Below are 14,640 nucleotides of genomic sequence, written 5' to 3'. Positions count from 1 at the left end.
GGCAAGGGTTACAATCAGTGCCCCCCCGTCCTATATTAGCATTTCCCAAGTGCCGCCATTGCCCATATTAATTAGCCATCATTGCCCCCAATGGGCCTAAGGATAAGCCCGGCCCTGCTCTTTACATCACACTAGTAAAAGTGAATTTAAAGAACAACCTCTTTAATATTAAATTCGTAATAAAGAGAAAATTAAATGCTATATTGAACTTAGGGGCAGATTTACTAAGGGTCGAATTTCGAAGTTAAAAAAACTTCGAAATTCGACCCTCGATATTTGAAGTCGAAGGATTTTTAGCGTATCCGATCGATCGAACGATCGAATAGAAATCGTTCGATCGAACAATTAAATCGTTCAAATCAAATGATTCGAACGATTTTTAGTGATCGATTGAAGGATTTCTATTCGACCAAAAAAAACTTCGAAAAGTGCTGTGGAAGGTCCCCATAGGCTAACATTGCACTTCGGTAGCTTTAATTTGGCGAAGTATGAAGTCAATGTTTTTCTAAAAGAGACAGTACTTCGATTATCGAATGGTCGAACAGTCGAACGATTTTTTCTTCGAAGCGTTCGAAGTCGAATGGTCGAATATAGCCTATTCGATGGTCGAAGTACCCAAATATTTACTTTGAAATTCAAACTTTTTGACATTCTAACCAATCACTCGAGCTTAGTAAATCTGCCCCATAATGTGTATCTGTATTATAGACAAGATATGCTAATTTTAAATACAAGGTGGTTATATGTCCTTATAGGAATACACATGCAAAAAGATGGAAAGGCGGCACTCCGGTTAAAAAAGAGAAGGTGGTTTATTGCAAAAAGTCACAAACCAACATCACCTGACGCGTATTGGGAGCAACTCCCTTAATCATAGGCTTATAGGAATACAGTTTAGGTTTAGATTTTTCAGCAATACACACCACTGGAATTTAGGTTTTTATGTCACTTTAAAGAGCAGGGTCAATTTCAGAGGTGTACTTGTGAAAATATGACCTGGTGCAGCCTATAAGCATACTGTATGTAGCACTGGATGGTGACACACTGGAAGTATGGGGTGCTGTGGGTAAGTACAGCTGGTTAGAAGAGACCAGTCCGTATTTTCTAACAGGTCTGCTACCTGCAATCCTGCCCACCAGTCTTCCTGATGCACCACCCACAATGTCTCCAAATGGATGTGCTGCATTGGTTAATTAGCAGATTGCATCGCCAATGGACGTGCTGCAGTTTTTTTTTCTTGTCCAGCTCTCTCTAGAAACAGTTTGTGTGCTCTCTGCAGGGCTGCCTTCAGAAATCACAGAGCCCCATACAGCAAAATGTTCTTGGCCCCGCCCACCCCAGATCCCACCCACCCCAGACCCCGCCCACACCCCAGTAAAAGACACCAGCGCTAAACCCCTCCACTCACAAGTTATAAAAAGCCATTGGTGGTCAGGGCCCCCTTATAAGTAAAAAAAACCAAAACATTGGCAAGCAGGGTCCCACATTAAAGTTTTTTAAAAAAACATTGGTGGTCAGGGGCCCCCTACAGGTTAAAAAAAATCATTGGTGGTCAGGGCCCCCCCTATTAGTTAAAAAATAATTGGTGGCCAGGGCCCCCCTATACATGTAAATTAGAAAAAAAAAACATTTGCACCAGGGTCAGGGCCGCTCCTGCCATGAAGCAAGTGAGAACTTTGCCTTAGGCTGCAGTGAGCGGCCAGTTTTAAGGTGCGGCAAAAAGCCTCCTCCTGTAACTAGCGTTCAATGCTCTAGCAATCTAACCCCTTTTGACCCGCTCCAACGCTAAACTTTTAAGCATTAAGCGGGAGAGGGGGTGGCATCGGGGTTGCTCCTCAGATGGCAGCAGCTCATGGATTGCCCCTGGCCAGGGTGGTGGACACGGCCCACCTACAAGTAAAAAAAATAATTGGCGGTCAGTACCCCCTTTAAATAAAAAAAAAAAAAACAATGGCACCAGCCCCCCCATAAACATTTTAAAAAACATTGGTGGTCAGGGACCTTCTAAATGTTTAAAAAAATCATTGGTGGCCAGACCCCCCCCCCCTATATTTGTTCCTGTGCGTTGGTCCACACCTTAGCAGGAACATGACTGGCACCCTCTTAATTCATTTTGGATCTATAGTCACCTACACAAGCTAAACTTTATATCTACAGTGTTTTCATTATCCCCAGCCTTCTCATAGTCCGTCGTGGTGGGCATCCTTTCTCACAATACCCATTCTATTCCAATTTATCACATCAAAAGGAATCCCTCCCCCGTGCCCTTCAGTGGATTCGTCCTTTGGCTGGGATTTAAACACGTGCTTCCCAGGTGAGGGGAGGTGGTTGTCAGGACGACCATAACACCGCCCCTTTATCCCATTGGACAGCAGCGTATGGCAAGGAGGAACCGTGTGACGCTTGAGTGACGTCAAGTCGCGTTCTGCAGCTGTTGGGTGAACTGAGCACAGGAACGGAGAGGCCCGGGGCAGGTATGTGTAAAAGCTGGTTCGGCTGCGGCTGTGGGTCCGGGGATCAGGATCAATGGGGGCAGCTGATGGCCGCAGCTTGAGTTACATGGGATTCTGCCATTGGCAGGCTTTCAGTGTGTATGCCTATGCAGAGTGACAGCTCCCGTGTATAAGATCGTAGTGGGGAGGGGCCATTACGGAAGGTGATTATTTGGGTGACAGGCTTATTATGTGTATAGGCTGGTGATCATGGCTGAGAAATATTCACAAAGACAGGGGCTACTACAAGTGCCATTGATTAGGGGTGAAATGTGTCAATAGGAGGGGTCAGTATGAAAGGGCAAAATACCCAGTGCAAATGGGGCAGTGTAAATGCCAGTGCAGGAATGACAGGCTTTGTGTATAGTATTGGGGGAGGCAAGTAAATGATAGTGTACATGCCAGTAAGTGTGACAGGCCTAGGGGATAGGATGGGGTGTCTGCATGGGAGGCAAATAGTTGGATTTTGAGCCATGGCAGATACCATGCAGTTTTTCAATGGCAGATCATTTTGTCTCAGGAGAGTCATATATTTTCTCATTGCAGTGACTGGCAGGAAGAGCGATGGCAAGTTATCATTTATGGTAAATTATCAGTGTTGGAAGAAAGAACATTGAAGATGGGGGCACTGGCAAGTCGGCAGCATGCTGGAGTGGAAGAAATGGACATGCCATGTAATTCCCTCTACAGATACCCACCCAAGTCTGGTGAGTGGCTCTCATTCTCAAGAGAAGGCAGTGGGTCCCACGTCCCTGTGCCACTATGTGCCATACATTTGCCTTTTATGTATAACACATGTATGTGACACTGCCATGCTAGTTGTCTGTTACCTTTTTTGCAGGTCTATGTGCCAAGCTATGTATGTGCCATCCCTCTTTTTATCCACTATTTATACTGTATTTGTATTGTCCCTGCCCCACTTAATCTCACCCTGTAAAGTCCCTATCGCATGCTCAAGAGTCATTTGCGTTAGTGAAACCTGTGCAGACATTGAAAGAACGTACAAGTGATATCCAGATAGTCTTTTGCTTAAAGTCATATGACCCCAGAGGCACAGCAGCATTGTGCTGCCTAATGTTAAATTTCTGTGCTATGTCTCATGTTTTAACTAGTGACGGGCCTGTGGCTACGGCTTAGGGGTAAGGTATGTAATGCTTTGGCTCAATGCTGAGTATTTGGGCCATATATCTTTGCCTCACTCCTTTCTGCTTACTAATACTTACTGGTGAAAATGGGGGGTGAGAGTATATTCAGTGCCTAGGGAAGCACCAGATTTAACTACAGCCCTGGCATAGAGGTTTGTATAGGGGATGATGTACCTCTTGTTGTAATATATAGTGAATGAAGTACCCCCTCTTATAAAATATAAGGATATTATAAGTTACAGAGGAGTTTCATGACCATATAAAAACAAGAGGCCGAAGGCCGAGTGTTTTTATACAGGTCATGGAACTCCGAGGTAACTTCTAATATCCTCATATTACAACTGGGGGTACTTTATTTATTATAATACACAAGTTTCAGTGAGTCATGTGACAAAAATGACATCAGAACTCACCGTTTATAACTGATGACATCAGAACTAACCGTTTATAAGGATATAATTTACAAGATATTCATGTATTTTGTATATTATATAAGGATATTGTATGTCACCAAGGAGTTCCATGACCATTAGGGTACAGGGCATGAAATGTCTAGGTTACTTCTAATATCCTCATATTTTAAAATGTATATTACTGAAAACACACAACTTTCCCTGCATGATATCACTAAGGAAGATTTATAACTGATGTACCATTTATATAGTAAAAACAATCCCTATTGAAAAATATAAGTATATAAGTCACCTAGGAGTTCTGTGACCATATCAAAGCAAAAGGCCAAACTGATTTACGACATGTTTCCACAGGGGGTACTTTATTATAAAAGTGAGTCACCTGAAATTGCATAACTAAGTACTGATTATTGATGACATAATTAGGAACTGTTCATAAGGATATCATTTACAGGATATTCTTGTGTATTATAAAGTTTATATAATGAATCATATCCTTATAAAACAAAGTGATGTCATTTGTTATAATCGGAGCTTAGTGATGTCATGTCTGTCACATGACTCACTGAAACCTGTGAATTATAATAAATAAAGTACCCCCTGTTGAAAATATGAGGATATTAGAAGTCACCTCGGAGTTCCATGACCTGTATAAAAACACTTGGCTTGTGCTTGTATATGGTCATGGAACGCCTCGGTAACTTATAGTATCCTTATATTTTACAAGAGGAGGTACTTTATTCACTATATATATTTCACAGGTTATTTATGGTGTGTGATAAGTGGTGTGTAAGGATCTTTACTAATGATACATTGCCCCGTGTTTATATAGGCAACTGTTGAGCTTGTTCTGCATGGCAGATAGGTACTGAACTGAAAGGGTTAGTAGGTTTATTATCCTATATACATCACTAACATATGCCAAAGCACCTCATTGGAGCTTACCATCTATTATGAGTTTCCATTGAACCTACCGATACGTGTTTAGACTGTAGGAAGAATGAAGCCTTGGCAAACATGAAAACTCTGCGCAGATTGTAACCGAGTAGAATAGAACCAGGGATGTGAGCAGTGTTGGACTGTGATACCAGGGTCCACCAGAAAACCTTAGACCATGGACCCACTTTTCAAATTATTATTCCTCCTCTCCTCACTCAACCTCTCTTTATTCTCCTAGTCTTTTATATATACTAACTATATTCTTCAATTATTAAGCATGTTCCCCCATAAAGAAATAGGGAATGGCCATGAAATAGGCCAAATGATTAGAAGCAAGAGGGCCCACTGACACCTGGGCCCACCGGAAGTTTTCCTGGTATCCCGGTGGGCCAGCCGACACTGGATGTGAGGCAGTGATACTAATCACTGTGCACATCCCCAAGGTGGAGGTCTGATTCAGTGGCTCAGTAGCACCTCCGCATATTGTCTTTAATGTCACGCTGAAGAGACCCCAATAGTCACCAAGTGAGTGCAGAAGGTGATAGCCAGAAGAAACTCTATTATCTACTCTTCATTTGTCTGTATATAGCACACACTAATTATTCTTTACTGCCTGCCTTCTGCAGCACATAGAGCCCCATGTGAGGATAAAGAGGTGCTTTATGTAAAACCTCATTGTTTAATGGGTGAGAGTAGAGCAGAATGCAGCCTTTACCTAGCCAGCCGTTCTTGCCTGCATACAGTGTGACTGCATTAGCTCATTGCATCAAGCCTGCAGAGCCTTACACTGGGCAGGAGGTGGCTGCAGTGCTGCTGTCACTAAATCAGTGTCCCCTAAGCATTTGAATCCTGCAGACTGTGGGCAGGCTTGAGACATACTAGATTTATATGTAAAGTAAAGTGAATGTAATGTAACTAATGGTTTCAGGTGATGGAGAAAGGGAACTGATGGTACTGGGCTTCTGCCTAATGCAGTGTGAAGGGAAGGTATAAGCATAGATATTGGTTTTGCAGGAAATTTGGCATCAGATAGGACCCCCAGTCCCAGTGGCTCCCATAGCAGCCACTGGGACTATATCATGCATTGCTGTGCAGGCTATTGCATATTACAGAGCCCCCATTTAATTTAGAGCTCTATTTAAAGTACATTATACTATAGGTGAATGAATTGACAACATTGACTGCTTTGCTGAAACTATGCAGGTCTTTGCGGTGATTGCTCTTTAGTTGAGAATGTCTCGCCCCACCCTAGTAGAGCACCTACCTCGGCTGATTAATAATGCAAGGATTCTGAAAGCCACCGACATGAATAATACATGGCACAGAGGAAGTGTTTGTGCTTTATGAGTTTTACGGAGTTTTATCCCTGGAAATAACAACAGGTTGATAACAGTAGGGATAAGGGTAAATGGCTTACACTTGGCAATACGCATAGTAAATAGCAGTATAGACAATAACATCCTTGTTGTAGTTTGGCAAAATAGTAGTATTATGTCTGTTTTCTCTGGCTTCCTCCCAGGTAGGGTAATATCTGCAAAGTAAAATAGACTGTAAGCTGCAGTGGGGCAGGGACTGATGGGAATCATGTTGCCCTCTTCTAAAGAACTGTGGAATATTTCAGGACTATGTACTGTACCTAACTCATGGCATAGTTATGGATCTCTGGGCCAGCCAAATCCACAGGCCCCATGTCTTTGTCCCTTTTGCATCAGCACTAGGGGTCCCAGCCCACAACACACTATCCTACCCCATTTGTCCCAGTGCACAGGGAGATAACAAAATGTGCAAGGCAAGGTAAGGGCAGGGTCACACTGGCAGATTCGGGAACTGCCTTCCCCCTGCTATAATGAGAGCTTCGATTTCTGAAGTTGCCTCACTAGGAAACTTCGGGTGACTTCGGAAATCGAAGCACCGCGAGTGCATTGCTGCAGCCAATTTTTCATTTTAGCAGGGGGAAGGCAGTGAGATTATTGCCCCTGAAGAAGAGGCGATTAGTTGCCAGGCGACTTAATCTCCCTGAATCTGCCTGTGTGCCCCTGCCCTAATGGTTTTCAATGGGGGGTTTGTTACATCCTATAGGTTATATAAACAAGCTGCTGTGTAGCCATGGGGGCAGCCATTCAAGATGGAAAAAGTAGAAAAGGCACAGGATACACAGCAGATAACATATAAGCTCTGTAGTATACAATGAGATTCTTCAGGACTTTTCTGTTATCTATTGTGTATTCTTTGCTTGAATGGCTGCCCCCATGGCTACACAGCAGCTTGTTTATATAAACTACTGAAGTAAACAGTTGTACCAGTGCAGGGGAACACTATATTATATTGTCATTCCTGTGAAACACTTTCATTTTTTGCTGTTATTGTTCCTTTAAGCCACTGGCTACATTGTGATAATATTTCTTACCCTTCCTGGAAAGAGTTATGTCGATGGCCTGTAGGGCTTTTAAAACATTTGAAAAGTCATTTTGTTGAGCCAAAGGTTGCACTTGATTCACGTGTCAATTCTTAACATCACCTACTATGTAAATGTATAAAATATATATATTCCTATATATAAACAAAAGTTCCTATATTTTATTCAATGATATTAATGTAATATATTTAATGCTGGTTTAATAAACTAGACATAACACTGATTCTGCATCCAAACACTTTTGTCACTTTGTCGTTCCCAGGAAGTTACTTTGGCAGCCACTTTATAATGGGAGGGGAAAAGTTTGAGTCCAGCCACCCTGAGGGCTATTTGTTTGGGGAAAACAGTGACCTGAATTTTCTTGGGAGCCGGCCAGTCACGGTATGTATACATATGCTAGCTGTGTGACGCAATCAGGGGTAGCTCACTGCCACCAAATATTGTGGTGAGACTCTCTCTGGGGAACCACAGGTTGCTCAACCCTGGTTTAAAATGTATGTGGACTCCTTGTGGTTGCTAGGGTATTTTAGTCAAGCAACCACACAATAATTTTCCCTTTAAACATACAAAGCAGAGTTAGCCTGACGATTAGCAGTGCAATTAGATATGTTATTGTTTGTTTGATTGTTGTTATTAGTTTGTTTGTGGTTCAGTATTACAGTTAGAACTTTGGTGCAGTAACTGCCAGCTCTGTTTTTCCAGCTGTCAGTTCTATAGGTGGATCAAACTATTAATGCAAAAGGAGAAGGACTGTCAGCTAGACTCCTCAGTTCTACCTAAGTGAGGGGTAGTAGTTGTTGCTAACTATGATTAAACAGCAAAATGTTAATTTAATGTAATTTGGATGATGCTGAGCCCAGAACAGATGGAAGGCAGATAGTTTGAGAACCCGGAGCTAAGCAGTGTACTGATCCGTTTATGAACCAGTGCAAATCAGCAAGGGATCACTGTGTATGTACTGGACTGCCATTAGAGGCAGTTCCCAAGACAAAATAAATCTAGTGCAACTTGCAACTCTTTGGCTGTTGTGCTTTGTTGCTCACATGAAATTGCTCTTCTTACAGGAAAGGCAACAAAGTGGCCCCTTTATTGAGACCAATTACATATGAAAAATACAAAACACATGAACCGCGTAACACAGGATTTCACAGGATTACGCTATTCAAGTGTTTAATGCATTCCATTCAAATGTTTCACCTGCGGATTGCTATTCGTCTCCATGAAGGGTATTTTCACACACCATTCCACAGTTACAGCCCAGAAAAGATATACATTAAGTTCCTCTGCCTACTCACTGCATACAGCAGTTGCTGTGTTAGTACCCAAACATTTTGGAGTCTGGGTTTGTTTTTAATTTTGCGCCCTGTAAAGACAGCTTTGGGGCCTGCTGTAATACTGGTTGGTCTGTGTTTATGTATTGACACCTTGAGCCTGTGAATGTTCCTTGTGCACTGGCTCCTGCCTTTCCAGGCCATGTGTCAGGGGCACAGCAGGATAACAACCCTCCTCCTGATCAGTATGCTGCTTACACACGCATGGCTAATCCTGCACACTCAAATACTGATTCTGCTTAACCCCTCAGTGACCACATACAGAATGGACTTCTCCACTGTCCACTTTTAGTTTTTGGGTACCATGTTCTGCTTGTTCCTATGTACAATGTACTTCCGCCTTCCCTAACCACCACCAGTTAATCAATTCTAGCATTTGCTGCCAGTGCACATTATATGCCTACACTACTAACCGCACTTCCTTGTAATATCCTGACAGTAGGCCTGGCTGCTAGCAACTGTTGGCTGTAGAGAGAGAGATTCCTAACTCTCTGCTTTAAATAGGCCAGTCACAGAAAACTAATGGATAAAGGAGAGCTGTAGGTAAAATTCAAGTAGAAGGGAAAGGTGCTAACAAGGGCCGCCATCAGTAATTGTGGTGCTTTGTACTACTAGGTTAGCAGACTCTCCCCCAGGGGTAACAATTATTAGTTAACTGGTCACTTGGGCCCCCTGGTTGGTGGGCCCTGCCAACAAGTAGAATGAATCGCTAATTAAAAACAATATGTAGTGCTCGAATGGGCATATCCCTGACCCAAAGGCCATGCCCTATTATACCAATATCCTCTCCATGATCCTTCCAAATCCTTTCCGACTACCCCACAAGCCCCCTTCACACTTTCACAATTCCTGGGCTCCCTCTGTCAGGAACCCTGTCTGGAATACTCTCTTGTACCTCCCTGATAGCAGCCCTGGGTGTTATGCTTTGTTACAAAAGTCTACTACCACACACTCCCAAATGCTGATAGACTTGACATATCACATTGGAGGTATTTGTATCCACAGAAATCATGCAAGTCCCTCTATCTATCAGCTCATAAACTGCAACTTTGCTGCATATCATTATTAGGGAAACTTCTAACCAAGTTTAGCAGCTTTAAAGAGGTGGTTCTCCTTTAAGTTAACGCTTAAGCTGGCCGTTGACGCAGCGATCCGATCGCACGAATCTCGGATTCGTACGATTTTCGGACCGTGTGTGGAGAGTCCCGCATTTTTCGTCCGGCGGAGATCGGACAGGTTAGAAAATTTCTGTCGCCTGCCGGTAATATCTCTACGTGTATTGCCGATCGTACGATTTTCAGTGGGAGACTGTCACTAGCTTTGTCAGACATAACTATCGTACGATTACTGTCAGAGGTAGTACATTGGCTGATCTGTTCTTTTACTACTATCTCATCCCGATTTGACGCAGATGCTGGACCACTTTGGACTTCTGGCACTGATCAGATCATGCAGAGGGTCTACAGGCCAGTTGGATGAGGACAATATCAATGTGTTCCTTGTTGGTTGGGAAAATCAAACCTGGCTGATTTTTGGCCACAGGCCTATGAGTTGCAGAGTTGCAACTGTTATTGGCCTGTGTATGGTCACCTTAAAGGGAACATATCACCCAGACATAAAACACTATATAATAAAAGTCCCTTTCAAATTTAATATGAAACTCAAATTCTTTTTTTTATAATTAAAACTATAAACGTGTTTAGAAGTCCCAGCTGCCTTAGGCATAGAGGCAGGGCAAGCAATTATTTTCACTTTCCATTCGTCACTTCTTAGATGTCACTGCTCTCCCCCAATACCCCCTCTTTTCTCACCATCTAATTGTGTAGCCAGTGCTTGGGCTTGGGCATCAGGTGACCCATTCTGGAGCATAAAACGTATTTTGGCATGATGCCTTAATAATAATGTCTCAAAACGTCAGCTGCCTGCTTGATTTGATTGTGAAGTCCAAGACTAAAAGAAACAAGATTTAAATAATTTATGTAGTGTATGTGAAGTTTATTTTGCTTGACTGACATCAGAAAATAGAATGTGGAATTATTTCTTAGGGTGACCGGTCCCCTTTAATTTCCTGAGCAGTCACTGCATCTTTAAAGTTCCTTACACCCTATAGAACAGCATCACAGGAAGCTCTTACTGTCCAGCTGTGCTTTAAAGGATTACTAACCCCCTGTACCAAAAGGTTTAGTTCTACTTTAAAGGAGGTCAGGGGGTCACCATCTTGGAAAGTGTTTGTGACATTCACATGTTCAGTGGGCTCTGAGCAGCTGTTGAGAAGCTAAGCTTAGGGTCGTCACACATTATCAAGCAGAAAATTAGGTTTGTCTGTAATAAAGATGATACTAAAAGGCTGATTATTAAATACTGATGCTAGTTGCACTGGTTTCTCTGCTGCCATGTAGTAATTATTTGTATTAATTACTAATCAGCCTTATATTGTGACATTTATATTCTATGTGTACTGTATATTGTGAGTGGGTCCCTAAGCTCAGTAAGTGACAGCAGCACAGAGCATGTGCAGTGAATCAGCAGAAAAGAAGATGGGTAGCTACTGGGGCATCTTTGGAGAAACATCTTCACTGCTAAATGGCTGTAGTTGCCTTGGGCTGGTACAGAAGCACAAAACATAATGTACAACATTTCTAGCTACTTCTTTAGTTAAGCTTTAGTTCTCCTTTAAGGGTGCATTCTGCTTGCTGAGTTAGAAGTCTATTCTTTCATGTGTATGTAACCGACGTTTGAAGCTTGACTCATCATTCTGAATTCTATACACCAACTTATGTTAAATAATTGATAAATATGTTACTGTGTTGTCAGTTGCTTAGTAATAGAAGTGATATGTCTTCATGCAGGGTAGGCCAGCTACGTATAGTGCTATTGCATTTCAGTTCTGAACTCATGCCATCATTTACTGAGATTCAGCACAAACCCTGTTGTTAGGAATTGAAGTAAAAATAGAACATTAAAGGCACAATCCCTTTTCATATCACAGGAAAATATTGCTTTGTGGTGTGCATTGATAATAATGATGGCTATTTCACTTCCTCGCCCCAGGCTGTCACTTTCAAGGTCACACATAGCCAGCATGCCCACAGAAAGACTCCAAAGAAGGAGCTGGCCTATATTTGTTTTATAAATGCTATTTTTCTGGGTATATGCTGATTCCTATATGTACAAAGCTTTTGAGCAGTGTGGTACATGGCAACTGTATCCCATTGCATGCTAGCAGTAATCCGCAAGCATCACTTTGTTATATTGCTAATGAGACATAGCAGTGGCCTCCCTTCATTACAGAAAATTGAAATCTCTCATTAGTAAGATAAAGTACCACTTTCCACCACCCCCCCCTCCATTCATGGTGAGCTGCTTATTGATTACAATCTTGTTACATACATCCTGCTGAATTAATTATAAAAAAAATATTATGGAGTATTAGGACAGCTGAAGCAGGGGCATATCCAGAGACTACTGCACCCCCATTGTAAAATATTATGACATTAAGGGTAGGACTCCACGAGTGATTTTGTCGCGATCCGACGCACTGCGACAAAACTCATGCGAAAAAATTAAGGTAAGAGATAGAATTGTCGCATGTCGTCGGAACACGACAAAAACGATTGTGGAGTCCTACCCTAAAAGAGTTCCATGACAGTATAAAGGTACAAGGGTGCAGGATAATTCCTTTCATAAGGGTAACAGGTCTCCAAGATGACTTCTAAAATCCTCATTTTAAACTTTAGAAACACCCATTATTTTTTTTAATATTCAAGTTTGCCATTTGACACAAGTGACATCCCTAAGCACCAATTAATAAATGATGACATCACTATGCACTTTTTATATATGGAACAATGTAACCCCTAATGTAAAGATAAAGATGGTAAATGAAAGTTCCGCAATCATGTAAATGCTTAAAGCTGTAGTACTTTTCTACATGTCATGGAACTCCACAGCAACTTCTAATATATTTATTTTACGGCAGATTTTATGTGACACAAGTGACATTACTATACACTGTTTATAGCAGGGGTCCCCAACCTTTTTTTTACTTGTGAGCCACATTTAAATGAAAAAAAAAGAGTTGGAGAGCAACACGGAAGCATGGAAAAATCCATGGGGATGTCAAATAAGGGCTGTAATTGGCTGTTTGGTAGCCCCTATGTGGACTGGTAGCCTACAGGAGGCTCTGTTTGGCAGTGCACCTGGTTTTTATACAACCAAAACTTGCCTCCAAGCCAGGAATTCAAAAATAAGATAGATAAAAAGTTAAAAGGTAATCTTACCCTACACAGCAAAGGAGCAAAATTACAGATACCTGTCCCTGTGGTTTAGGCAAAGAAATTTTCTTATCTGTAAGGGAAGTGAGAGAGCTCATTAGGCATTTATTTTACAAAAAGCAGGACAGATTAAACTCTTCATTTAATCCCCTCGGATATCTTGTTTGCAGTAACCACATCCAATAACATTCTCTTTGTGAGAGTAGACGTTTTTTATCTTGTCCTTGTTTAGTTTTAATTTTTTCCAAAATTTGCCATTGGATTTGTGCCACCCGAAGCCCGTGTTCAAAAAAATGTTTGGCTACTTTGTGTTAATTACATGGACTTAAAAGTACTGTGTTTTCCTCTATTTTATCTGACACCTATGCAATAATTGTAAAAGCACTAAAGTAATTTTATAATAATCTTTTTTCTAATATAAATGTATCCCACGTATTTTCGATTATATGGTAATTTTAAACTGGAAAAAATTTTTTGTATGGAAATTGATTCTTCACTTATTTTGCATAATGATGCACTAATTGGTTTGCCTTTATAATGTTCATTTGCACCTGTATGTAGTATGCTTGACAAAGGGGCGGAGCCCTGAAACGTTGCACCACCGCAGTAAAAACTTTTGCAAGGGTTCGCCCTGCAGATACAAGCCTCGTGTGCCAGTGTGTTCTTTTCTTGTACCAGTTACCGGGAGGTTACCGTATCCTCCACCCATAGAGCACCGAGCTAATCTTTATAACTGCATAACGGTGTGCGAGAGTCTACTTCAATTGAAGCTCCCCTATGAAGGGGCACGCCAAGTGCTGCTGGCGTGCGTGCTGTAAAATCTCCCCCTGCCCAGCCACTCGCGATAACCATTATCGCTGTAGCGCACCCCTAGTAGTTGCACCACTGTTGGTATCATTTATTGTACCTCTCTGCTAAAGGTTGCCAAACGAGCAGATCTGTGTATGGGGAGCTTAGCTTTGTAAGGGAAGATTGAGCATTGGCCTGAACGACTCCGTTCCCCATCATTTACATGGCAGTATGTATTAAATGGGGGGACATTGCTGGTATAAAGTGAGTGTGCTTCTAGAGCAGTTGGTGCCTCGTACACAAGCAATTCTGACCTGCTTCATGTGCTCGCAATTTCTGGCCTTTTGCTGTCAGTTTACCTATGGTGTAGCTGCAACTCTCCCCTTGCACTGCAGTCACCTTCAGACTAGTGTGTCTTCTCAGCCGGCTCTAATTGATAAAGACACAGCACAGCCTCCCCGTCCCTACGTGCATACCCTAATCTCCACTCCACTGCTAGTGTCTGCTTGATCTCTAGCTCTCAGCTGAATGCATGCCCTCGGGATACCACACAGAGAGCAGCCATGGAAAGCAAAGGAATATTAGATCTGGTGTTTGTGCACTGGCTTTAGCAACAAGGCACCAAACTGTCCTGTACACTGTACTGCCTCATTTATCCTACTGTCATTAAACATTCATTTAATGTCAGTGACAGGTTTGTTAGTACTGAGGAAAATAGAAGGATTTATTTTAAAAAGAAAGTGAGATAAAATAGTGATATGGTAATAGTAGATCTATGTTTAGAACAAAGGGTAATATTAATGTACCCCCTAAAAATCAATACATTGTAGTAATGGAACTA

At 41.9% G+C, this 14,640-nt stretch overlaps 1 protein-coding gene across 7 annotated transcripts in view; it reads left to right on the top strand.

The window, feature by feature from the left end:
* Positions 1–2,317: 2,317 nt before the first annotated feature.
* rnf157.S (ring finger protein 157 S homeolog) overlaps positions 2,318–14,640 on the top strand; it is a 33,489-nt gene continuing 21,166 nt past the window's right edge. For 3 of the 7 annotated variants that reach the window (XR_005964460.1, XR_001933251.2, XM_018237425.2), the window contains exons 1-3: positions 2,318–2,474; positions 3,039–3,199; positions 7,668–7,786. Coding sequence is in view for 5 of the 7 variants with exons in the window: in XM_018237425.2 (XP_018092914.1) it covers positions 3,112–3,199; positions 7,668–7,786 (207 nt within the window). In the remaining 2 variants the exon portion in view is untranslated. 7 annotated transcript variants of the gene reach the window in all.

This window comes from Xenopus laevis, chromosome 9_10S, assembly GCF_017654675.1.
Source record: "Xenopus laevis strain J_2021 chromosome 9_10S, Xenopus_laevis_v10.1, whole genome shotgun sequence".
Taxonomy (NCBI): domain Eukaryota; kingdom Metazoa; phylum Chordata; class Amphibia; order Anura; family Pipidae; genus Xenopus; species Xenopus laevis.
Note: the sequence above shows the minus strand (reverse complement) of the source record. Positions and strands in the feature narration are given on the sequence as shown.